Source organism: Marmota marmota, unplaced genomic scaffold (genome assembly GCF_001458135.2).
Source record: "Marmota marmota marmota unplaced genomic scaffold, marMar, whole genome shotgun sequence".
Taxonomy (NCBI): domain Eukaryota; kingdom Metazoa; phylum Chordata; class Mammalia; order Rodentia; family Sciuridae; genus Marmota; species Marmota marmota.
This window is the reverse complement of record NW_026000026.1, coordinates 16,234,504-16,257,190: the sequence shown is the minus strand read 5'-3', so window position 1 is coordinate 16,257,190 and position 22,687 is coordinate 16,234,504. Positions and strand designations below refer to the sequence as shown.

Below are 22,687 nucleotides of genomic sequence, written 5' to 3'. Positions count from 1 at the left end.
GGACCTTTCAGAAGTTACTAGCAGGTTGCATGACCTGCTCTCTCATGTACACCCCACAGGCCCACGGTCAGCACCTCTGCAGGCCGGGCACAGGCTCTGTTCTCCCCAAACCTGCACCACCTTGCTTAACCCAGAAATCTGCGAGTAGACATTTTTGATGCTTCTGTCTCCTAATCTGTAGTGCCTGAATACATCTCTAATCTGGATACATCTCTAATCTTTCCATCTCCATGTTCCACGTTTCTTCACAAAACTCTTTGCCATTGGTTATGGGCCAAATTGTGTCCCCACAATTCCTACATCACAAATTCGTACGTCGAAGCCCTAGTCCCTAGCCCTTCACAGTGTGACTGTATTTGGGGAACAAAGGCCCTAAAAGAAGTGAATAAATTAAAATGAGGCCACTTTGTGGACCCTAATATAATCTAAATGGTGTCCTTAAAGAAGAGGCAATTTGGACACCCAGAGCCACCAAGGACCTGCACCCAAGGAAAGTCCATGTGAGGACACAGTGAGAATATGAACATCTACAAGCCCAGAAGAGAAGTCTTGGGAAAAACCAATCTTGTCAACATCCTGACCTTGGACTCCTAGCCTTGCGAACCATAAGAATATACACTTCAGTGGCTGAAGCCACCCAGTCTGGGCTATTGGCAGTCCTAGCAAAGCAACGTGCCATCTGTTGTATATCAGAATCACCTCATTATGTGTTATATTTTCAGTCTCTTTCACTTTGATGGAAGCCCATGAGGACAAAGAATGAATCAGTCTTACATTTCCATAAACCCAGAATAGTGCCTGGCGTTGGGCACATGCTCAGCAAACACCTGTTGGCTGATGAATGGTTGACTCTTTACCTCCCTGATCCAGGCCACCACTCCTCTTGCTCCAGAATGTTCTCCCTCATAGGTCTCCTCACCTTCTCTCTGGCCCTTCAACTCATTCTCCACAGAGCTCAAGTTCTCCTTTAACAATAAACTAAGGTCATGCCAATTCCCAGCAGAACCCCCTCTAACATCACCTCCCTGCATTTAATATCCAAACTGCTCACAATGATGCCAAAGGCTCTGGGTGAACTCCTTCCTATGATTCACATCTTCAAAGACACCTCCCCTGACCACTCTACCTAAGAAGCCCTCTTGCCCCAGCCATGTGTATTTATTACACTCCCAGCAGTTATCACTATCTGAAATCATTTAGAACTTATTTAATATTAATTTTGTATTTAGTACCTACTCCCCCACTGGCTCTCCTGCTAATCAATACCAGGAGGACAAGGACCTAATCTTTCTTACCCAGAGAGTAAGAAATGTTCTTGAACACATAGCTCATGTTCAATAATTTACTTGTTGAAAGAAAGGATTGAGGGCTCACCCTAGAGAAGGGAACTACTCAACTCCATGTGACCCGTGGGCTGTGGGTGCTCCTCAGGTGACCATACACCCTGCCAGTATCTAGACATGCAGTTACATGGAATGTTTCTGAGCCTACCCACTCTTACAGGGCCCTCACATTGTGGTTTCTGGAAGTGTGTGCTTAAGCCGCCTAAGCACTGAGGTTGAACTCAGCCAAAGCTTATTACGTAGGAATAAAACCAGGGTCACGTCTTCCTGAGTTATATCCCATGGCCCATTTGCTGGGTAACTGGCTCTCAGCAATTCTATAACCATGCAATCCACACTCCTTAGCAGGAGCAGGAGGAGGAAGAGTAAGAGGAGGAGGGGTTTTTTTAGGATTACCCTAAATCCATAGCAACCCCAATAAGAAAAGGATTCCAAGAGGAGCCGTGAGATTTTGGAGGTGGGAAGGCACCCAAATGTTCTCCAGAGACTGCTTTCCACTGAGATTTGAAGGGAAAAACAGGATGCTTTTGCCTGTGATGGAAAACCATGAATCTCAGGCACAGCTAATCTGGGTTGAAGACAGTTGAGGCTGTTAACTGTCAACAAGCAAGAGACAGGGTCAAGGCTGGGTGCAATGCTTGAGGCGAAATTCTCACCAGAGCACCGAGTTCTGGGGTGCAGGGAGAGAAACCTCAGCCATGTTCTGCAGGGAAGAGCCAAGTTCAGGCACCCAGCACCAGCTATGAAGTAGGAACTCAGGTGGGTGCAAGGCAGGCAAACCCTCTAGAAGGCATGTACCTGGGACTTGAGGAAGACATTTCAGGGAGCCTTCTGAAACTGGGGACTGTGCAGGGCTGTATGGGTTAAAAGGGTCACAGATAAGGGCAGGCATCTCCTGATACAGTTGCCCAGTCTTAGGCCAAAGGTCTTTCTCCAACGGGCATCTGACACTGACTTCCAGGAGTTGAGGGAAGGAATGTTTAATCTGGCAATGGGCCCTCATCCTCATGTCCACTATCTACACCCTGAAGAGCTAAAGAATTTCTGACGCCCTCTGCACATGAAGCCTGGTTCAGCAGAGACACTTCTCAGACATGACTGAATGGGCAGACCCATCCACCTCAAGGAGTGACCCAGAGTGAGCAGGGACCTTAAGCCAAGGCAATGGAGGGTCTAGAGGAAACTCAGAATCCCTGAGATGCTGGCTGATTCCTTGGGAGGAGGGTCCCTTTTCCATAGACACCAAACCTAGGTTCCCAAAATAATGTCTGGAACTTGGAACTTGTCCCAAATTCCTCCAGAGAAGGTGCTCCAAGACAAGGAGTCCGTCCCCGGCATTCCAGTGCAAAAAGAGGGGGGAAAGCCATGTTGAAGGTCTTCCAAACTCACTGCAGCAGATGGGCAAAGAATCATTTCAATCACAGCAACACGGGTGGGTCTCGGAGGAGAACAGTCCCCGAATGGAAGCACTAAAAGGGACATAAAGAGAGCATGCATGACAGCTCTTGAGGTGTGACGAACTACATCACGGCCCAGGGCATAACTGCTGAGGCTGGAATGTGGCTTATCCCCCTGAAGTCATGTAAGAACTTAATCCCCAAAGCCATATGTTAGTGGCACACCGAGGGTTGAAACTGAGTCCAATTGTGGTGTTCACAAATGGAGCTCATGGAAAGTGGTTATATTTAGGTAAGGGCATTAGGATGAAGCACTTATGATTGAATCCTGGTGGCTTTATAAGAAAAAGGAACAGAGACCAGACACACACATGTGCAGTCTCTGTCTCTTGGCATATGATGTTCTTCACTCCATCAAGAATCTGGCAGCAAGATGGCCGTCACCAGAACTGAGCCAACACCAGCAGCATGCCCTTACACCTCCAAAACTGTGAGCCAAATAAACCTCTTTTCTTTTTTAAAAAATTTATTTTAATTATGTATATATGACAGCAGAATGCATTTTGATTCATTGTACATAACTGAAGCACAACTTTAGATTTCTATGGTTGTACATGGTGTAGTGTCACACCATATGTGCAATCATACATGTACCTAGGGTAATGATGTCCACCTCATTCCACCATCTTTCCTACCCTCATGCCTTTCCCAGCCTTCCCTCCCCTCTGCCCCATCAAAGTTCCTCCATTTTCCCCATGTCCCCCCCCCCCCATTATGAATCAACATCCACTTATCAGAGAGAATATTCGGCCTTTGGTTTTGGGGGATTGCCTTACTTCACTTAGCATAATATTCTCCAACTCCATCCATTTACCTGCAAATGCCATAATTTTATTCTCTTTTAGTGCTGAGTAATATTCCATACACGCACATCAGATGGAGCACTAATCTCCAGGATATATAAAGAACTAAAAAATCTTAACACCAAAAAAACAAACAACCCAATCAATAAATGGACTAAGGAGTTGAACTGACATTTCTCGGAAGAAGATATACATTCCATCAACAAATATATGAAAAAATATACAACATCTCTAATAATTAGAGAAATGTAAATCAAAACTAAGATTTCATCTCACGACAGTCATCAAGAATACAGACAATAATAAATTTTGGCAAAGATGTGGGGGAAAAGACACACTCATTTCTTGCTGGTAGGACTGCAAATTGGTGTGGCCAATCTGGAAAGCAGTATGGAGATGCCTTAGAAACTTGGAATGGAACCACCATTTGACCCAGCTATCCCACACCTTAGTCTATATCTAAAGGACTTAAAATCAGCATACTGTAGCAATGCAGCCACATCAATGTTTATAGAAGCTCAATTCACAATAGCTAAACTGTGGAAGCAACCTAGATGCCCTTCAGCAGATGAATAAATAACCTTCTTTTCTTTATAAAGTTAGCCTGCCTCAGGTATTCCATTATTGTAACAAAAAGTGGAATACCACTGTGACTCTTGATCATATGGAGAGAGTAGAGAGAGACCCACTAGAGGTTACCTAGACCTCAGAGCTTCCAAGAAATTGATGGAGCATTAATGAACTATGGGGGTTCCATAATCCCCTTACATATCCCTTTGATTACAGTCTACAAACAAATGTCTCTAGATATGATACCATCACAACTTGCTAAAGGACTTGGCTCCTCTTTGACTCAGCAGGAACCCCATTTTCCTGCTGAAACACATCTAAATATCTTAGACTAAACACTACAGAGGGAACTTCAAGGGGAAAGTGGATGGGTACAGAGGAGTGGGATGCCTGTGGGGACTCTTGACTCTGTGCCATAAGTACTAAACCACTCCAAGAAATTCCTCCCCACGCCTACATAGAGCTGATGAGTATATTTAAAATTATTTTTAAAGAATTAATAGCTTTGGGGTACTTTTCCCTGTGAGTGAACAGTGCTAATTTCTCCGTGTTTTGGTGGTGTTCTTTTTTTAAGACAATTGCATAAGATTCTATCCAAAGCCCTCTAATTCTTCCACTTCAGTGGACTGAATCCCACTAATAAACAATCAGGACTTTAGACTCCCTTAATAATGGAGAGAGAGATTCAAACGAGGACGTTTTGCCACTCTCTGCAAATTCCTGGAGGTGCTGCCTGTTGAACAGGCCGGCAAAATTATGGATTTATTCAGGACTGATTGCATTGGGTATGTAAGCATTTTTGAAGGATTAAGAGAGAAAGAGAGAGAGAGAGAGAGAGACTGAGAGATGTTTGTGAGCTGAATGAATAGAGAAAGTCGCATCCTCTGAGCTACCCAGTGTGGCTGCAGCAGGGCTGTGCAGAGAGAAGGAGACGGACTTACTGCATGGATGAGCCAGGACCCGGACTTCGTCCACAGCGATGTAGCCAGGATGACCCTTCAAAGAGACGGATTCAAATATCACCTGCAACACACACAGGGCGGGAGTCAATTTTGCAGAAGCCGTCGTAGACATTCATCTTAGGAAGCTTCCCAGCCCCCAATCCCTTCATGCTTCAGCCTCCCATCAGAACCGACCTAAGAGACCTCACTGTAGGACCGCACGCCACCCTGGTTGCCAACTCAGATTTTCAAAACAAGGCAGAAAGGCCACACTCTGGTGACTAGCAAAGGAAGTCAGCCACATGGAACGTTTTTAATGGATTTCAGAAATGACACTTAGATGCAGGAAAAGCCAAACATGGAATGGACAGCCCACTCTGCACCTTTCCCATTCTGGTTTCCCATGAAGCACAGGGAAGAACTACTTCCTAATACCCCAACCACCTTATGCAGAGTGAGGAAAAATGCCTACTTGGAAGCTAGCATAAGCCAATGAGGTTTAGCCTGATTTGATCCTATATTCCCAATGAATATAGGATCCAGATGACTTCTTAAGAACACCTTTTAAAAATAAGCAGCAGGAGCTGGGATTGTGGCTCAGCGGTAGAGCACTGGCCTAGCACGGGTGGGACCCGGGTTCGATTCTCAGCACCACTTAAAAATAAAGGCATGGTGTTGTGTCCATCTACAAAAAAGATTCATATTCTCTCTCTCTCTCTCTCTCTCTCTCTCTCTCTCTCTCTCTCTCAAAAGAAAATAAAATAAAAATAAAATAAGCAGCAAACTGCATCTTGATTTCCAAAAGTAGAGGCAACAAATTCTTGGAATTCTCCCCTCTGACTCCCACCTGAACTGTTAAGATCCATATATATATATTTTTAAATTCAGTTCATAGCTTCCTTCACCATGGAAACTCTATCTTTGCTAAAGCCACATGAATACCTGAGTGGGCAACACGGCCATCAGCCTCCCAAGTTCTGATGGCCTTTTGCTCCAATCCAACTCAGCGGCACTCCCCTGCAGAACTTGGGATGATCTCCTGCCCCACAGTCCTCTCCCAGCTCGCTGCTCTTCATCCTACTCCTCAGGCTCATAAGGTACCTGGACCTCTTACTTTTCCAGAGTCTATAATTCATCTGGAGCTTTCTTCGTTCTCAGCAAGTCCGGGTTGCCCCCAGTATGTTGGCTAATCATCCATATAATTCTCTCCTTAAGTTCCAATTCCTCTGAACCTTTATTTGAACTTTGCCAAGCCATCACAAGTCTGTCTTCCCTACTCCCCAATCTCACAAACGTTCCTCTCTCAGCATCTACCCATCCAACCCCAGCAGACATGCCATCTTCAAGAGGCAAGAGGATGGGGAGGGGCTGACATCTCACTTCTCACCCACACACCTAATCTTCATGCCCACCAACTCCAATCTCATCTCTGCAAGGAACGCCAAGGCTCTTGACCCCTGACTCCCTCTGCCTGTTCCAGCTTCTTGGTTCTTCTTGGTTATCTCTCTATCCTGCTCTATGCTACATCCCCAAACCCTCCCTTCTGTCCCTGACCTTGACATATATACATTCTTAGACAACTCCTATTCTTAAAAAACGACCTGCCTTGTTTGGTAGGTTATTCTCTATCACCAGTCAAATAACACTTTCCAATTGTTTCAACCACCAGTCACTCCCAACACTTCCTTCTTCCCACAGAAAAACTTGAACCTGCTACATAATCTGGATTCTGTCTCCAACACACACCCCCAAACTATTTTCATGATAAGCACTAATAATCTCCTAATTGCTAAATCCAGTAGGTATTGTTTCCAGTCATCATCTTACTTTAAGAAAGAAGACGGTGGAATACTTGAGCTTGGAATCAGAACGCCTAGGTGGTTGTCCTGGCTGGGCCACTTACCAATGTGTGACCTTGGGCAAGGGACCTTCCTGCTCTGGGCTTCAGCTTCTGCTTCTGTAATTATGGTGTCTGCCTCATTGGGTAATTTTTTCAATTACGGGAATTAACACCCAACTTAGAACAACAGCGTGTTCTCACTAAATGTCTATTAAGACTGCTATTACTACTTGAAAATTCTTCTACAATTGTCAGAGTTCTCCCTTTCTGGATCTTTCTACTCGTTAGGCTCAGGGGACACTCACTCTCATGGTTTCTCCCATACATCTAGGACTATTCGATCATGAGTGGCCTCCTCTGTTTCTCTATGTCCTGGATATACCTTCAACCACTGCCATCCACTGATGACCTCAGGGGCATCTCTGCACCCTAGACCTTCCACCTGAACATCAATCTCACTCATCCAGCTCACAAGTTTGTCTTTCCACCTCGATATCACATTGATGCCTCAAATGCAACTCTTGTGCATCAGATCTAGAAGCACCCTCTCAAAACTTTTCCAGAATTGCCTGGTGGGCCATTCTTCCTGAAATACAAAACTTGGCAGGTGGCACTATGACCCTCCTGGCTTGAGTAAACTGGGGATCTGGGCTTCTCCTTCTGCCTCATCCCCCACCTCAGTTTCTTTCTGATTTGACATTATTGGCATTTCTCAAATCTTTCCCTCTCCTTCCATCTCTGCTCTCAGAATGGACCACAGGAAGTAACCTTTTATCCATCAAGTCAGACCTCAGTGCCCCTGCTCTGGCACAACCTGCCATGTTTTCTCATCTCTGTCACCAAGGCAGCTTCCAAAACAGAGCCTCTCCCTCCTGTCTTTTAGTCCTCCCTTCAAGCCTGTGGATGGACTGTCAGGTGGGGACAGACCCACCAAAAAAGCTCCCTGTAGAATGTTTTTGTGGACCACATGGTCCAGGCCAGTGGATTCAACACTGTGTCCTTGGTGGAACCTGGAGCTCCAACAGGGAGCAGAAAACTGGTGGAGAAGGTTGTATCATTGCAAAGAGGCACTGTCCCCAGGAGGTAAGACCTATCTATAAAGCAGCAGGTGGCTACCTGGGAATTACGTGAAGTGACTGGGGGAAAAAGTCACACAAAACACAACAGCTGCACAAGCATGCCTATGCCTCACAAAGAGTGTTCCCCAGGAGAGCAGGGTCCTTCAGAGAGAAGGAGCCAACAAAATTGTGCAGGAGAGGAGGAAGCTTGCAAAAACGTAAGGGCCACAGCCACCTCATTCTGCACAAGGGTGAATCGACACAAGGCCTTTTTACACACGAGCAAGCGTAGTTTCCTTTTTCAAAATTAATGGGAAACCAAAAGCAAACGTTCATTAAAAAGTTGGAAGAAAATAGAACATATAAAGGAAATGCATTTAAAGCAAGGCTTGAAAGTAGTCAAACTTGGTAATGAAAATGACAGAAGAAAAATATTTGTTTTGACAATAAATATAAATGGGTTAAAACAGAGAAAAGCTCCCAGACTGTCTAAATAATCAAAGTCTAATTGTATGCTATAAGATAAACACCTAAAACAGAATGACTCAGTAACCTTAAAAATAACAAGCTGAACAAAGACATAATAAGAAAATGCAAATAAACAGAAAACAGTTGTTGCAGAAATCATGTGAATGCCTCAAAGTAGAATGTTAACCAAAAAGAAAAATAAAAACCTCTAAGTGGACTAAAATTATCATTGAAAAAAGATACATGAGGCAACAGACTTAAAATGGAAAAATAATGGGAAAAAAAACAGTATTTGAAGGCTTTAAACCATGTCTTAGCCTCTGATCAAGTAGAAAAAGCAAAGATATCTAGCATATATCTTACATAGTCTTATATGCTCGATATTTATAATTAATGCCTATAATTATAAACACATATAATATGATGTAAATAATAATGTATTTATTAGGGAGAGTGAAATTTCTGTTTGAACACTCATGGATTTACAAAAAGATCATAAACTAGACCACAGTATAACCTCAGTAAGTCTCTCAAGAAAATTGCCATTATTTTCTAGTTCTAGTAAATTTGGCTAGAAAATATATGTATGGCCCCAAACCTGTACAAACTCCTAAAAATCTATTTCTTAAAGGTTACGCAATCTCTTCTTAATAAGAGTGATGTAAATGTATGTTTTGTGTGTTAACAGACACCCAAAACAAAATCATAAGTCAAAGGACAAGCTGAGAACAATGCTCGCGATGTGCACGCCAGCTACTCGTATTATATTCCTTGTGTATGCAAAGAACTCGTGACAATCAAACAAGAAATGGACGAAACCTCCAAAAGAAAAACTGGCAGGTAAAGCACAAAAGACAAAGTAGGAATGGCACTTATCTTATCTATGAATGCCAACTCTCTTAAGTGACACAGGAGACGGCAGAAGGTGCCCCAGAACACATACTCAGCCTTGGGTCGAGATGATTGCCCTGTCAGTGTGCTTCACCGTGGGGCTCTAGATCACAGAACATCTCCACCCAAGACCTAGCCATCTCCAGTTCTTGGAGACAGACACCACAAAGAGACAGGAGGAAGGCAGGACCTTCTGAAATGCAAAGAACTGCCTAGGAGTTCCAGAGAGAGAGAGAAGGGTCATCTCTAGTCAAGCACATTCATAAGGAAACTCGAACCAGGCTCTGGAGAAATGAAACTCACAATTAGGGGAAGAGATAGTGGAGGAAGCAGAGAACCCTGCTGTCCCCAGAAGGCATGGAGAGTTGGTGAGCAAGAACTGAATGAAGAAGGCCATGCATACCCCCTGGGGCTCACATCAGCACATGGAAACCGAGACCCCAAGGGCAGGGATCAGAGCAAAAGGCAGAGGCTGGGAATCCCAACTTCTCTGAAGAACTTTCTTGAACCCTAAGGCTGCCAGGTGGACCTATGCTCACCTGCACACAGCCTTGTCCTAGAGCCCCATTGAGACCTCCTGCTACAGGTACTGAGGAGATGGCGCTTGCATAGAAAGAGGCAAACCTCTCCCTCTGCTCAAGGAATCACGCAAGCCAGGAAGTAACTGCCTAACATAGGCTCAGCAGAGATGGCCACATTCAACCTCTCAAAAAGATGGGTTGTGTACATATTGCAGGCGTTGGGGGTGTTGTGTGGATACATCACACATTTGGTTTAAAGGACTTGGTGCTTTATCCTTATCTTTTGTAGTTCTTGAGCAGAAAACATGCATAGCAAAAAAATCTCAAAGGGCCACAAACAGGTTCTTAAAGGATAAGAGAAAAATGTTGATATTTCAGAATTCATCTTAGGAAGAGAACCATAGTAGTTTTCATGGGAAAGGACTGCTAACTGTAAATTAAGAGACATTTTTCTTACACCCGCCCAGGAGACCTGGATAAGATGAGGAGAAGATTTGAGGAGTAGGTGGGAGGGTTGAGGGAGGAGATGTGGGTGCAGGGTGAGAGAGAGGACCTCAGCTGGGATAAACCCTCCTGAATTGCCAGTAAATGTGCTAAATCTATAGAGTGCCAGATGCCAGGGCAATTCCTGAGAAAGGAACTAGATTTCAAGTCCAGTCAATCAGTCAGGTGAGTTCTTAATTTCAGGGGTCTACATAGCAATTACAAGTGCTGAATAAAAGGTCTTTTACCTTTTATTGATGAAGGACAGAGAAGGCAGGGGGTTATAACTGTAATAAAAGTTATTTTCTTTCTTTAATTTTTAATCTTGGGTCAGGAAAGTTCAGAATCATTACAAATATGAGGTAGAACTAATATCACCGAGAAAGAGACAACAATCAGACATGGCTTGACAGTCATTTAACAAGCCCCTGCTTTCTTGGGGGACACAGGGGGGATGGACTGTGCAGGGACTTTCTCACTTGGGGCCCTGCCAAGGCCCAATGCCAGAAAGCCCAGTAATAAGAAAGATGAAATTTGTGTTTATTACAGAGCTACAGCCAATTTTAGGACTGTGAAATATGACTTTAATAAATGAATACATAAACCCTCAGGTCTGAAGCCCAGCAATGCTGAAAACCAGAATTGTATTTAGTCCACAAAATCATACGTGCAGGACCAGAGCTGGAGGTCAGATGAATTCGAAGGCCCATCTTGCTCAAGCCTTTGTATCTCCCAGGAGGTCCCCTTCTGTTGCCACCATACCCCAGTGTGCACGTGGGATGCACGTGTGAGGACATGGGAGTGCATTTGATTAGGAAGGCATGCAGGTGTGCTCGCTGTTTATGGTCAATGTGAATATCCATCAGTGTGTGTGTGTGGGGCGGGGGGGCGGAGGGAGAGAGGTGTGTCTTTTCCAAATTGCTGCTCTGAACACATTAGTGCCCCCACCCTCCACCCCAGCAAAACTCAGAGCAAGGAAATGACATAACGACGCTGTAGCGGCCGATGCCGTGGAAATCAGAATTCTGCCCGATGAGGCTGCTTATTGCCGGGAGGGCACTGAGGGGACGGGGACAGGGTGAACCGCAGTGTGTATTTCTATAAAGAAGACTTCCTCCTTCTTTCCCCTTTTTATCTTTTTCCGTCCCTCGCTTCCTCCTTCTTCCCTCCCTTCCCACAATTGCTGAGGCCCAGGGCAAGCCCGACATGATTCTGCCTGTGTCATCTATTTTAATCCACAGAAGGACACTTCATCGTACCTATTTCTCTTTCCATTTCACAAATGAGACAACTGTGATTCCAAATGATGACAGGACACCACCAGCATGACACAGTTAGACAGCAGAAGATTCTGAGAACCAGCACGCTGTTTTCCCTAAACATAGGGCACAGAGCTTGGAGCCAGAGGGCTGAGGCAGGGTTGTGGGAACTTACAAGTAATGTCCCCTACCAGAGAAGACAGGGAACATCACTGTCTAATGCAGCGAGCCGCCATGCAGACAAACAGGCCCACCCCAGGGCCAGGACCATGGGGAGCTCAAGAAATGTCCTTTTTCCTCCATACCCCATGGTAGAGCATGGCAAATGGTGGGACTGTCCCTATTAGGGTATCCTCCAAATTTCCTTTGTTCATGCAGGAATGTTTGCTGAATGATTTGATTATGAGGGTTGTAACCTAATGGGTGATTAGTCCATTTAATGGATTCAAATCTGAATAGACTAACTGGATAAGGCGTGGCTGGAGGAAGTAGGTCATGGGGGGCATACTTTGGGGTTTATATTTTGTCCCTGATGCTGACTTCTTTCTTTCTCTCTCTCCTCCTCCCTGGCTACCATGAGATGAGTAGCTTTTCTCCACCATGCCCTTCTGCCATGAAGCTCCACCTCACTCTGACCCAGAGCAATGGAGTTGGCTGACAACAGACAGAACCTCTGAAACTGTGAGCTCAGAACAAACTTTTCCTTCTCTATATTGTTCTATTCAGGTATTTTGGGTCATAGTGATGAAAATCTGACTAACATAGCCCCTGTTAGAAAACTGGGTCAGTTTTCTGATCATTGCACTTTGGCCCATAGCCCCATCCTATGCCCATCTGTACCAGGCCCTAGGAGAGTGTTTCTAATTGGATCCTTAAGACCTCAACAGGGGATCCATGTGTCTCTGCAGGGAGTTGATGTTTACACTCATGATACCAGAAGACAATCTTGGGTTCTGATCCCAGTTTTGCCAGTGATTCGCCATGTATGCTTTTGGACGTCATCATCCATCTCTTGGCCTCAGCTTTATCATCTGCACCACAGTTTAGCAAACTAGAGCCTAGAGGCCAAATCTGGTCTGTCATCTATTTTGTGCATAAAGTTTTATTGGAACACAGCATATTTTTGTGCATAAAGTTTTATTGGAACATTGGCATATTGTCTACGGCTGCTTTCATGGAACAGTGGCAAATTTGAGTAATTACAACAGAGACTTTAAGGTCCACAAAAGTCAAAATACTTCCTGACTGCCTCTCTATGGAAAATATTTACCTGACTTACAAAATGGGGATAAGCCAAAAAACTCATGTGCTGGTACACATTCTGTAAATATCTTTATCATCCCAAATTGGGACACAAGATGAAATGAGTACTCTCTACAATCTCACCAAAACAAGAGGCGCAAACCAGGGCTCTCAGGCAAACTATGATGTTGGGCCATCTATTCTTAAAAGACTAACTCTATACTAAGGTGGTTATGTAATAAATAGAGGCCAAGGTCAAACTTAATTGGGAGACAACATGTTAAATAACAATCAGTCTCTTTGTGACTCCTCAGAAACCCTGCTGAACAGTGAGCATGTACCTTCTAGAAGACACATCAGGCAGCCTTTCCAAAATGCTGAGACCTGGACCATATCACCTTTCACTGCAGAGCAGCCCCGTTAACAAGTGTGCCATATGCAGTGGGGATTCTTCCCACCACACTCAAGCAAGAGCTGCTCTCCTATTCATGCAACTGCAGGCAGTATTATGGTTTGGATATGAGGTGTCCCCCCAAAGCTCATGTGTGAGACAATGCAAGAATATTCAGAGATGAAATGATTGGGTTATGAGAGCTTTAACTCAATCAGTGAATTAATCCCCTATTGGGATTAACTGAGTGGTAATTGAAGGTGGGTGGGGTGTGGCTGGAGGAGGTGGGCATTGGGGGCATGACTTTGGGGTCTGTGTTTTGTGTCTGACGGGTGGAATCTCTTTCTCTACTTCCTGATCATCATGCCTTGAACTGCTTCCCTCCACCACACTCTTCCACCAGGATATTCGCCTGACCTTGAGCCCTGAGGACTAGAGCTGGCTGTCTATGGACAAAGACCTCTGAAACTGTGAACCTCCAAATAAAATTTTTCTCCTTAAAATTGTCCTTGTCATGTCTTTTAGTCACAGCTGTGAAAAAGCTGACAAAAATAGGTAGTGAACACGGGCTTTACCCTTAATGCAACCAGGAGCTCCCAAATGCTCTGAAACAAGTTATCTCACAGAGTGGTTACGTAATTTGGTGGTAAAACCTGAGCTGAGCTGTTTGGATGATATTTATAGCCTCTATTTATCCCACTTCTTGTGAATATGTGTAAGTTTTGCTGTAGAGATATTAGACCACCGAGTACAGGGCGCTGCCACAGAGCTTGATAAGGGTGTTGGGAAGCTCACAGTGTGTGCAAATAAATTACCTTTTAAAGTGCAAATGCTGTGAATTCTGAAACACATCTGACATCATGAGTTTAAAATAAAGGTCTGTGGGCCTGGTACTAGTTAAAACACACTGCACATACTGCATACTGGAATATGAAGCCAACAGTATGTTATTTGTCTCAAAATATCTAGGCTAAAACACATCACATTGTTAGAAACAAATGGAAAAGGCAGAGGACTCTCTTTTCAGCCTTTTTATCAATAGGTTATTGCTGCTGCACCAGAGCGAGCGGGGGCTTCAGCTGACCCAAAGGGAGTACCGTCCACACTGCCCACCGTGGGGCTGAGCTTCATGGGCACCTCTGCATTCCAGATGACTGGCACTTGTCCAGCTGAGACAGGAGGCTTGTTAAGTGACTGACCAATGGAGGAGGTGAGCTCTCCCATCCTCTCAAACTTACAATGAGTTCTTTCAGGATTTTTTTCCTCCATTCTTACTTCTTCTTTCCTTTCCACTCTCTTCCTGACTCTCCTCACTTCCTGAGCCTGCTTCTTGGCCACCCCATGGACCAGCAGAGCAGAGAGGGATGGGAGAGAACAGGGCGCTGCCACAGAGCTTGCTACAGGTGTTGGGAAACTCACAGTGTAGCCACAACAGGACTCTCGGGTCCCCTCCCAGGACGCTGGCAGTCGGGGTCATGGGATAACTTGTGCCGTGGATGGCCGGCCACAGCTCTGCTCCAAGGGTGTCATCTGACTACCCACTCCTTGAAGCCTCTGATAAGGGACTCCAAATGTAAACCTCAACAAAACCTTCCCAACCCAGGTCCACGGACAACACAGGCAGCTGCACAATACTCAAGTGACCACCAGGAGAACTCGCTCAACACCACGGCCAGGTCCCTTCCAGAGCCCAACTTTGGAGTCGCCCTTCATCTCCTGACCCAGGAGTGCCAGATGGTGTCGACCCTTTCAATATCTCCACTGAAGGAAGCTGTGTAGCCAAGGGGTTAAGGGTTCTGACCAGTGCTGTCTAACATTATCACATGTGGTTACTGATATGTGGCTAGTGAGACTGGGAAAGTGGATTATTTGGGCTTCGTTCTACTTTAATTACTTTAAATTCAATTTTTTTAAAAACTGATACTTGCTTCAGTTATTAAAAAAAAGTTTTTTAAAGTATGTTTTGGAGCAACTTGTGTATCTGAATCCTCCTCTGCAATGGTAAATTTTATGAAATCTACATGCAGATCAGTATTTCCAATGAAAACGTAGCATTTGAAATGAGATTTGAATGGAGACATACAAAGAAACAACGTAAAATGGCTCCTTAATAACTGTGTAGATTGATTACATGTTGAAGTCATAGTATTTTGGATATATTGGGTTAAGTAAAATATGCTATCAAAATTAACTTGACTAGTTTATTTTTGCTTTTTCAACATGACTTCTAAAATGTAATTGGACAGAATATGAGGCATAAAACAAGGTAGCACCCCATGTGAGCTTGTGTCCCCATTCACTATTTCTGAGGCTCAGTTTCACCATCTAAAAAATGGGCACAGTAGTGCCTGTCTCCTGGGATCATTCAGAGCACTAAACAAGTCAATGTATGCAGAATATTTCCCACTGAGCCTGGAGCATGATGGACACTCAACAGATGGTGGGCATGCTCAACCTCGTGCAGCCCTCACCAGCATCACCACCACCACCACCACCACCACTGTGATGACTTCCCTGCTTCTAAAAGGAATTTCAGGAAAGGCATAACAAAGGACAGCAAATTATTCTAAAAGTAATCACGAGCCATTGAAGACAAAAATGAAAATAATACAGCAAAAATCCAAGCTAAGTACTGAAGGTAATTGAGTATTAAATTCTGATTTCTAGTTGCCAAGGCAAAGGGGAAATCAAAACTTGAATCATCTCATAATGTACACTCGACAGGCGAACTCAATAGATAAGCAGATTCCTGATATTAATATCTGGAAGTGCCACCGTGGGAGTGGAACTGGAAGATGTCCTAAGGAGCCCCGGCTGCTAGTCTTACCACCCTCGGGTCAATCTACTGCTTCAGAAACTGGAGAAATTTCTCCAAATGCAGGTCTATGCCACCTTCTTATTTAAAACCTTGCAAGGACAGGAATGGGAATTGACTGCAGATGGGTAAAATGGATCTTAACTCAGGTGATGGAAGTGTTCTGAAAGTGGTTTACGGTGATAGTCACACCGCCCAGTAGGTTGACTAAAAACCATTGGGTTATACACTTAAAATGGGTGGGTTTTATGATATGTCATCTTTACCTTAATAACTTTGCATCTTTAAAAGAAAAAAAAAATACCTTCCACGCTCTTGGGCTAAAACAACCAGATAGATGTGTTCCTCTAAGAGGGTCCATGTGGTGCTGGTCTGCGCACTGTGTATGAGTCCACAGTGAGGAGAAGCAGGGAAAGAGACAGAGGTGTTTAGAAACTGATGGAATGATCTAGACCTCCTGTGGCTTTTTTTTTTTTTAATTGTGATTTATAAGCATGTTGGCCCATAATGAGTTGGGAGAAGAGGCTCATGCCCCCTGGTGGTCTGAGCAGTACTGTCTAGAATAGAGAGTGCGTTCTGACTCCTAAACCCAGCATGCTTCCACCCAAGGCCCAGCTGTCCTGCAGGCTAATCTCCTGTGTATCTCCTTTGCAATGTTCCTTGAAAGATCTTAAGGTCTGCAGACCCTGCCGCAATCCCTCACTTACCTCTCCAACCCACTGCACTGTCCCTGAGGGCTCAAGTGTTCCTCCCTCCCTTTTCCAATGTATTTTATTCATCCAAGACTCAGCCCAACTTAGAAGCCATCCTGAGTGCCTTTCCCACCATCAGCCCCTTCCCCAGGGATGATCTGTGACTAGTTATCTCCGCTCTTTGAACTTCTATCCTTTCATTTACAGAATGGGGACAGTGATGTCATCTCCCTCTTCAGGTTGTGGCAGGCATTTTAAAAGGCTTCAAGGGGACACTCCTCCAGCACCCTGAGAAGCCATGTGCATCCTGCTGTGCGGCAGTTGTTTACAGACACATCAGTTTCCTCCTCCAGACCAGGACCTTTGGAGAGGCAGGGGCTATACTGGGTCACCTCGGCATCCTCAAGGCCTGAGCAGGAGGAGAAGCCCAGTAAACACAAGTTGAATGAGTGAGTGAAGAAGTCAAGTCATTCCCAGACCTAACCACTGTCAGAAGCAAGAGGTATATAGGTATATTATCATGACTTTAAAAACATCAAACCATGGTAAAATGTCATACCTGATAGAAATGTGGCCAGAAGGTGCTGATGGCCAGCTCTGCCTTCACCCAGCCCTCGGTGACGACCCCAGACACATTCCAGACCGGGTTCCCCTGGGGCCCGCCATTGACCTTCACGTAGACATTCAAGGCCCCTGGGCTGGACCGGTCACGGCTGGAGAAGTAGTAATGGAAATCGATGCAGTGGGTATCATTCTCCTTCAAGGTCGGCAGGAGAAGGTGGGCCTTCTGGCCAGACGCCCTCCCGGAGCTATTCACCATCATGAAGGACCCTGGAGACCCACAAAGGGGTGGGAAGCAGAGACAAGGAGAGAGAAAGAAAATCCTTTTGAAAATCAGTCACGCCCACACACGGTGGCCACAGGGTGGCTAGAGCTGAAGTCACTCCAGGAGGCAGAGTTAGGGCAACCTAAGAGCTGTATCTCCTCTGAACATGAGTATCTTTGTCTATATGTGGAGCTAGAACTCCCTACTCACCATAAGGGGTTTGCTCCCTACCTTTTTTACTGGTGTGTTATAATTATACATATTAAAGGGATTTGTTGTTACATATTCGTGCATGCACAGAACGTAACAATAAAATTTAACCAATATCATCCCCAGCACTTCCCCCTTCCTCCCTGACTCCCACACCATTGTACCATTTCTCTAAGGATCTCCCTTTGATTGGTTTTATTTTTATTTGTTCTTTTTTAGTTATACATGACAGTAGAGTCTATTTTGACATATTTATACAAACAGGGAGTATATCTTATTCTAATTAGGATCCCAATCCTGTGGATGTACAGATGTGGAGATTCACTGGGGTGTATTTATGTATGTACATAAGAAAGTTATGTCAAATTCGTTCCACTGTCTTTCCTATTCCTAGCCCTCTCCCTGCCCTATGAGGTTTTAAGAATTAAGGGAATGGATAACACATAGGAAGCCTTTCTACAAAGTAGACAATCTATAAATATGTACAAGAGAAACATTACAGTGTGCAGCTCTTTGGAAGAAACACGGAATAAAAACCTAAGAAGTTAGTTAACTGGAACCTCTGCAGGTAAAATAAGAAAAAATAACACCCTGTGGACTTGTGGAGCCACTGTTCCAAGAGATTCCACCTGGAGTCTTGCATTCAGTACAGGGACCCCCACATTAGAGGACAGCATATAAAAGCAGGGTACATGAGAGCAAGCTATCAAGCCCCTGAAGAAATGGGAGAACCAAATGGATGATGTTCAGGAGGAATGGGAAAGTAAAACCCCTAAGCACTTAACAGAGTACCAGTGACAATATTAGGTGTCCTCTTCATATATATTTTCAATTTAATCTTCAGAGTGATGCTGGGAGATAGAAGACACTCATTTTCCTTAAAGATTGAATGACTTTCCTTGGGCCCCTTGGACACAAAGAGACCAGATTCTAACTTTAAAGTTTATGCTATTATTACAATTTGCACAAAACATAAGTACTATTTCCAAACATTAAAGCAGGTACCATAGAGAAAGAATTGGTCCTCTTTTTTTGAGTGGCTTAGACAAATGACATGGTTATTTCCAGAGCCCCTGAATCACTCCCCGGATCCAAGCCTTTTGCCTTTGGCTCTGCAGTTCCTCTCAGGAGAAGCAGAGAATGTGTCTCCACCTGTAGACACTGGCCTTCACCAGGTATTCAATTTGGTCAACAGGATGTTAATAGAAGGATTCAAGCAGAGGCTTCCAGTGTGCTTGACCTCTTGGACTACTGCCACCTTCCATGAGAAGAATGTGCCCCAGGTGGCCACTGCCCTTCTCAGCTGGTGATCAAGAAAACACACACATGGAGAAGACCTGAACTCAATGGTGAAGAGCCAAGTCACAGCTAGAAGCACAGTCACGTGGCCCACAAGCCCAGCCCAGCCCAGACAAGCCAACCCACAATCCATGCACAGATCCAGGAACACAAGAATAAATGCTCACTGTCTTTCGTTCATTGTCCTCTTGGATTGTTATCCAGCCTGACTGTAGCAACAGCTATTTGACAGGGCAGGCTCAGGGCTACACCATGAGGAGGCACATCTTAGTTCAACAAGTGAAGGGCTTTCTAATGAGTGAAGCTAGCGCAAATGGGATCCACCTTCCAGAGACAAGATGAGCCCCCGTCACCACAGGTGGCTGAATACAGCCTGGACCACTGAGACACTGCCTAAGGAAACTTCACAAGCCACGTGGAAGGCTGAGCAATGGGACTTAGAGTCTTGCGATTCTACAAAATAAACTTATCATAAAATTCAGTGGACAAGCTCAAGTGATTCTGGGATGAATGTTTCCACCTAAAAATTCATCATTGCTTTGAAATCTCCTCTTAACCAGTGAAACCTTCATGCAGAATGAATCCTTATCCCCAGTCCAGGTGAGCTAGCTACTTCAATAGCAAGAAAGCACCTCATTCTTTCATCCTAATACCAGAAAGACCAACAACTCCTTGTATATTAGTTCTGAGAAATCTGTACCTTGTTGGGGTTCTAGAAGGTAACAAATGTTCTCCTCTGAGTTCTGAATTAATTTAGATAGACACAGGAGAGAAGACTGAGTTGGAAACCTCAATATTATTACTCACAAAGCTGCATTAAAGAAATGTCCTAGACTTGAGGCCAATCTAGGCTTCCTGCATTTTTCCCCTCTGAGCTAGTGTTCAGAGCAGCAGTAACTGATGCTGACCAGATTCCTAGGGCCAGAGCTGTCTCACTGGGATGTCTGCCTAAGCCAGCTAGGTGCGCACATACCAAAAAGAAGCCAACATGAAACAAGGTGACAAGGACAGAGAAACCTGAATTAATTGCTATCAAATTTTTACCATCTGGTCAATGCGAAAATTCATGCACCTCGTGGGGTATTAGCCACCGGATGTGCATCAAGTGTCTCCAAGAGAGTGAAGGGTCCTTATGGCTTGGTAGTAACTTATGTGTCCTGTCACATGTCATCTAGATTATCTAATTATCATAACCTCCCAGCAAAACAGTAAAGAAGAAAGCACTGAAGGGGGAATTGAGGCTCAGAGACAAGCCTGCTGGTCTAAATCCCATAGGGGTCCTTGGAGTCGAGTCATGACACACAAGGCTCACCAAGGGTGGGTGACTGCTCCTGCCAGCAAGCAGCAGCATGTCTCCCAGTAGGGAAGTTGGCCTGAGAAGCCAGGTGTGCCTGTTCTCTCCAGTGTTCATCCCGTGGTTCTCACATGCACACTTTAGCTCCCATCTCCTGCCAATTCACACCAGCTGCAAAAGCATCCTCGGCTTCTTACGATCCACAGCGGAGAGACCTGGGAAGGCTTTCCTTCCACCAGCTCATGTTCCATTTCTTTACATCCCAGCCTCAGTAGCAGGATGGGCTCACTGAGGAGGTGGAGTTGGCCCCTCCCTATGAGGGTTCCCACACAGCCATCCCACTGGGAGTCAGACAAGGGGCGTGAGTGTGATGTGTGCCTCTTCCAGGCCTGGTCCATGAAAGCCTCCTGCCTCCCTCCCCCACACTCCATCCTTCATCTTCTTGTCTCTCAGACGATGGCCTTTGGCTCAGCAGCCTCAGCATCACCTAGGGGCTTGTAAGAAATGAGAATCTCAGCCCTACCCCAAGCCTGTTAAAACTGAATTACATTTCATCAAAATCCCCAGGTGATCTGTATGCACATTAAAGTGTGAGAATCACTGGTCCTTCCTCTTTTCCCATCTCCAGATGAATGTTCAGGATTTCAGGAGACAGAGGAGGAAGGGAAGAGCCATACTGAAAGGAGTCAGGTTCCCTGAAAGACAGGGCCATCTAACTATCAGGAACTCTCATCCTAGACGTTAAGTAAAGAAGTCACTGATATTTTGAAGTTGACTCTTTCTACAGCTTGCATTATCATTATGGTTTGGCACTGTGGTAGAGTCGCTGTTTCCTATGAGTCCCTTAATTTAAGGCGATAAGATGTGAAACAGTTACAAAGCAAATCTGCAAGATGCTGAAAATGGGGACATCATTAAGAGCAGGAACCCTGGGTGGCAGCCTGGGAGGCATTCGAAATAGCAAGAGTGGCATGTGCTAAGGCTCCGAATCAGGAAGCTAAGTAAGCAGCCAGCAATGCGACTGTAGTGTTTTAGGGGAGGTGGGATGGGACTTCTGTGGCCCCTCCACCTGTAGCCAGCCTTCCAGAGGTCTGGCCACACCCTCCAGAAGCAGAAAGCCCTGTCTCCAAATTGAGCAGTCTGCCATTTCAGGGACTGCTCGGGAGCGAAAGCCCTTGTACAGCAGTGGCTCAGTGGGGCCCTCTTTGATCAACAGGTTGGCATAATTAATATCATCCCTGGGCTGTCAGTTTCCTGGAGATCAAAAATGAGCCGGTCATTACGCCAAGATCAGTCAAAAACAAGAAAGAGGAAGACTGTAAATACATTCTTTTCCCTTCGCCTTAAAAAAAAAAAAAAAATCCACTAACGTGATAAGGAACATAAAACAGCATTAGTTTCTTCATAGTTATTATACATAACACTGAAAACTATGGAATTAAACCAGGAAGTACTCTCTGGCTGGCCATAAATTCTGCATTTTTCCCCTCCGTGCATAATAACGTCCTGATAAGCGCCCCGTTACTGATGTGTGCGCGACACAGTTCCCCTTTTTGGAAGCAAAACGCTTCTCTGTAGCAGATGGTGGCTATTGTGTTTACACATGAGCACCTCAGGATTGCATTTCCTCACGTCGGCAGTAAAAAGAAAGTCCTAATTGAGTTTTTAATGGCTTTGCACATTGTTCATTAAGATTACATGAGTGTGCTCAGGCGACTGGCAGCTGAGGGCCTGGAGCTCTGAGAACGCGGAGCCGTCGCTGCAGACAGGTGGCCCCACCAGCTTCCAGCACCAGGACCTGCATGGATTTGGTGGGCCCCAAATGCTGCCGAGAGCCAAGCAGCTATGGTGGCATGGAGCAAGGGAGTCCCGGATCCTCAGTCAAGAACACTGGCTTTCAGTCCCAACTCACAGTTGCGTGATTTTGAGCAATACAACTTCTTGAGCCTCAATGTCCTCAGGTGCGAAATGGGATCATGAAAGACACGCATTGGAATTTTGGTTCATTTCAGTAAATATTAAATGAAAAACAGCAGTTGACTCAACAAATGTTTATTTTATAATAAGTGGTAAGCAGCAGATGACAATGGCCCAAAGCAGCTTACAACAGCTTGTATTTCCTGAGGTCTCTGCTTGCCAGGCATTGATGTTGTTTTTGGCCACTGAATTTGTGCTGATTTGTTACAGCAGCAATAGGAAACTCATACACACTCCGAACATCCTATGCACTTCCACACTTTTAAGATTTTGCTCAGGGGATGCCCTTCCTGAAACCTGTGTTCCT

General features: G+C 44.9%; 1 protein-coding gene across 5 annotated transcripts in view; it reads right to left on the bottom strand.

Annotated features, from left to right (window-relative positions):
• Positions 1-22,687, bottom strand: part of Ptprt (protein tyrosine phosphatase receptor type T) — a 783,764-nt gene that overhangs the window by 695,921 nt on the left and 65,156 nt on the right. For 4 of the 5 annotated variants that reach the window (XM_048810927.1, XM_048810928.1, XM_048810929.1 and 1 more), the window contains exons 2-3: positions 17,334-17,605; positions 5,115-5,196 (exon numbers count right to left, since the gene is read on the bottom strand). In XM_048810927.1, the coding sequence (XP_048666884.1) occupies positions 5,115-5,196; positions 17,334-17,605 (354 nt within the window). Of the gene's footprint in view, positions 1-5,114; positions 5,197-17,333; positions 17,606-18,962; positions 18,969-22,687 lie in introns of those variants that run through there. The other variant, XM_048810930.1, reaches the window with a different exon arrangement.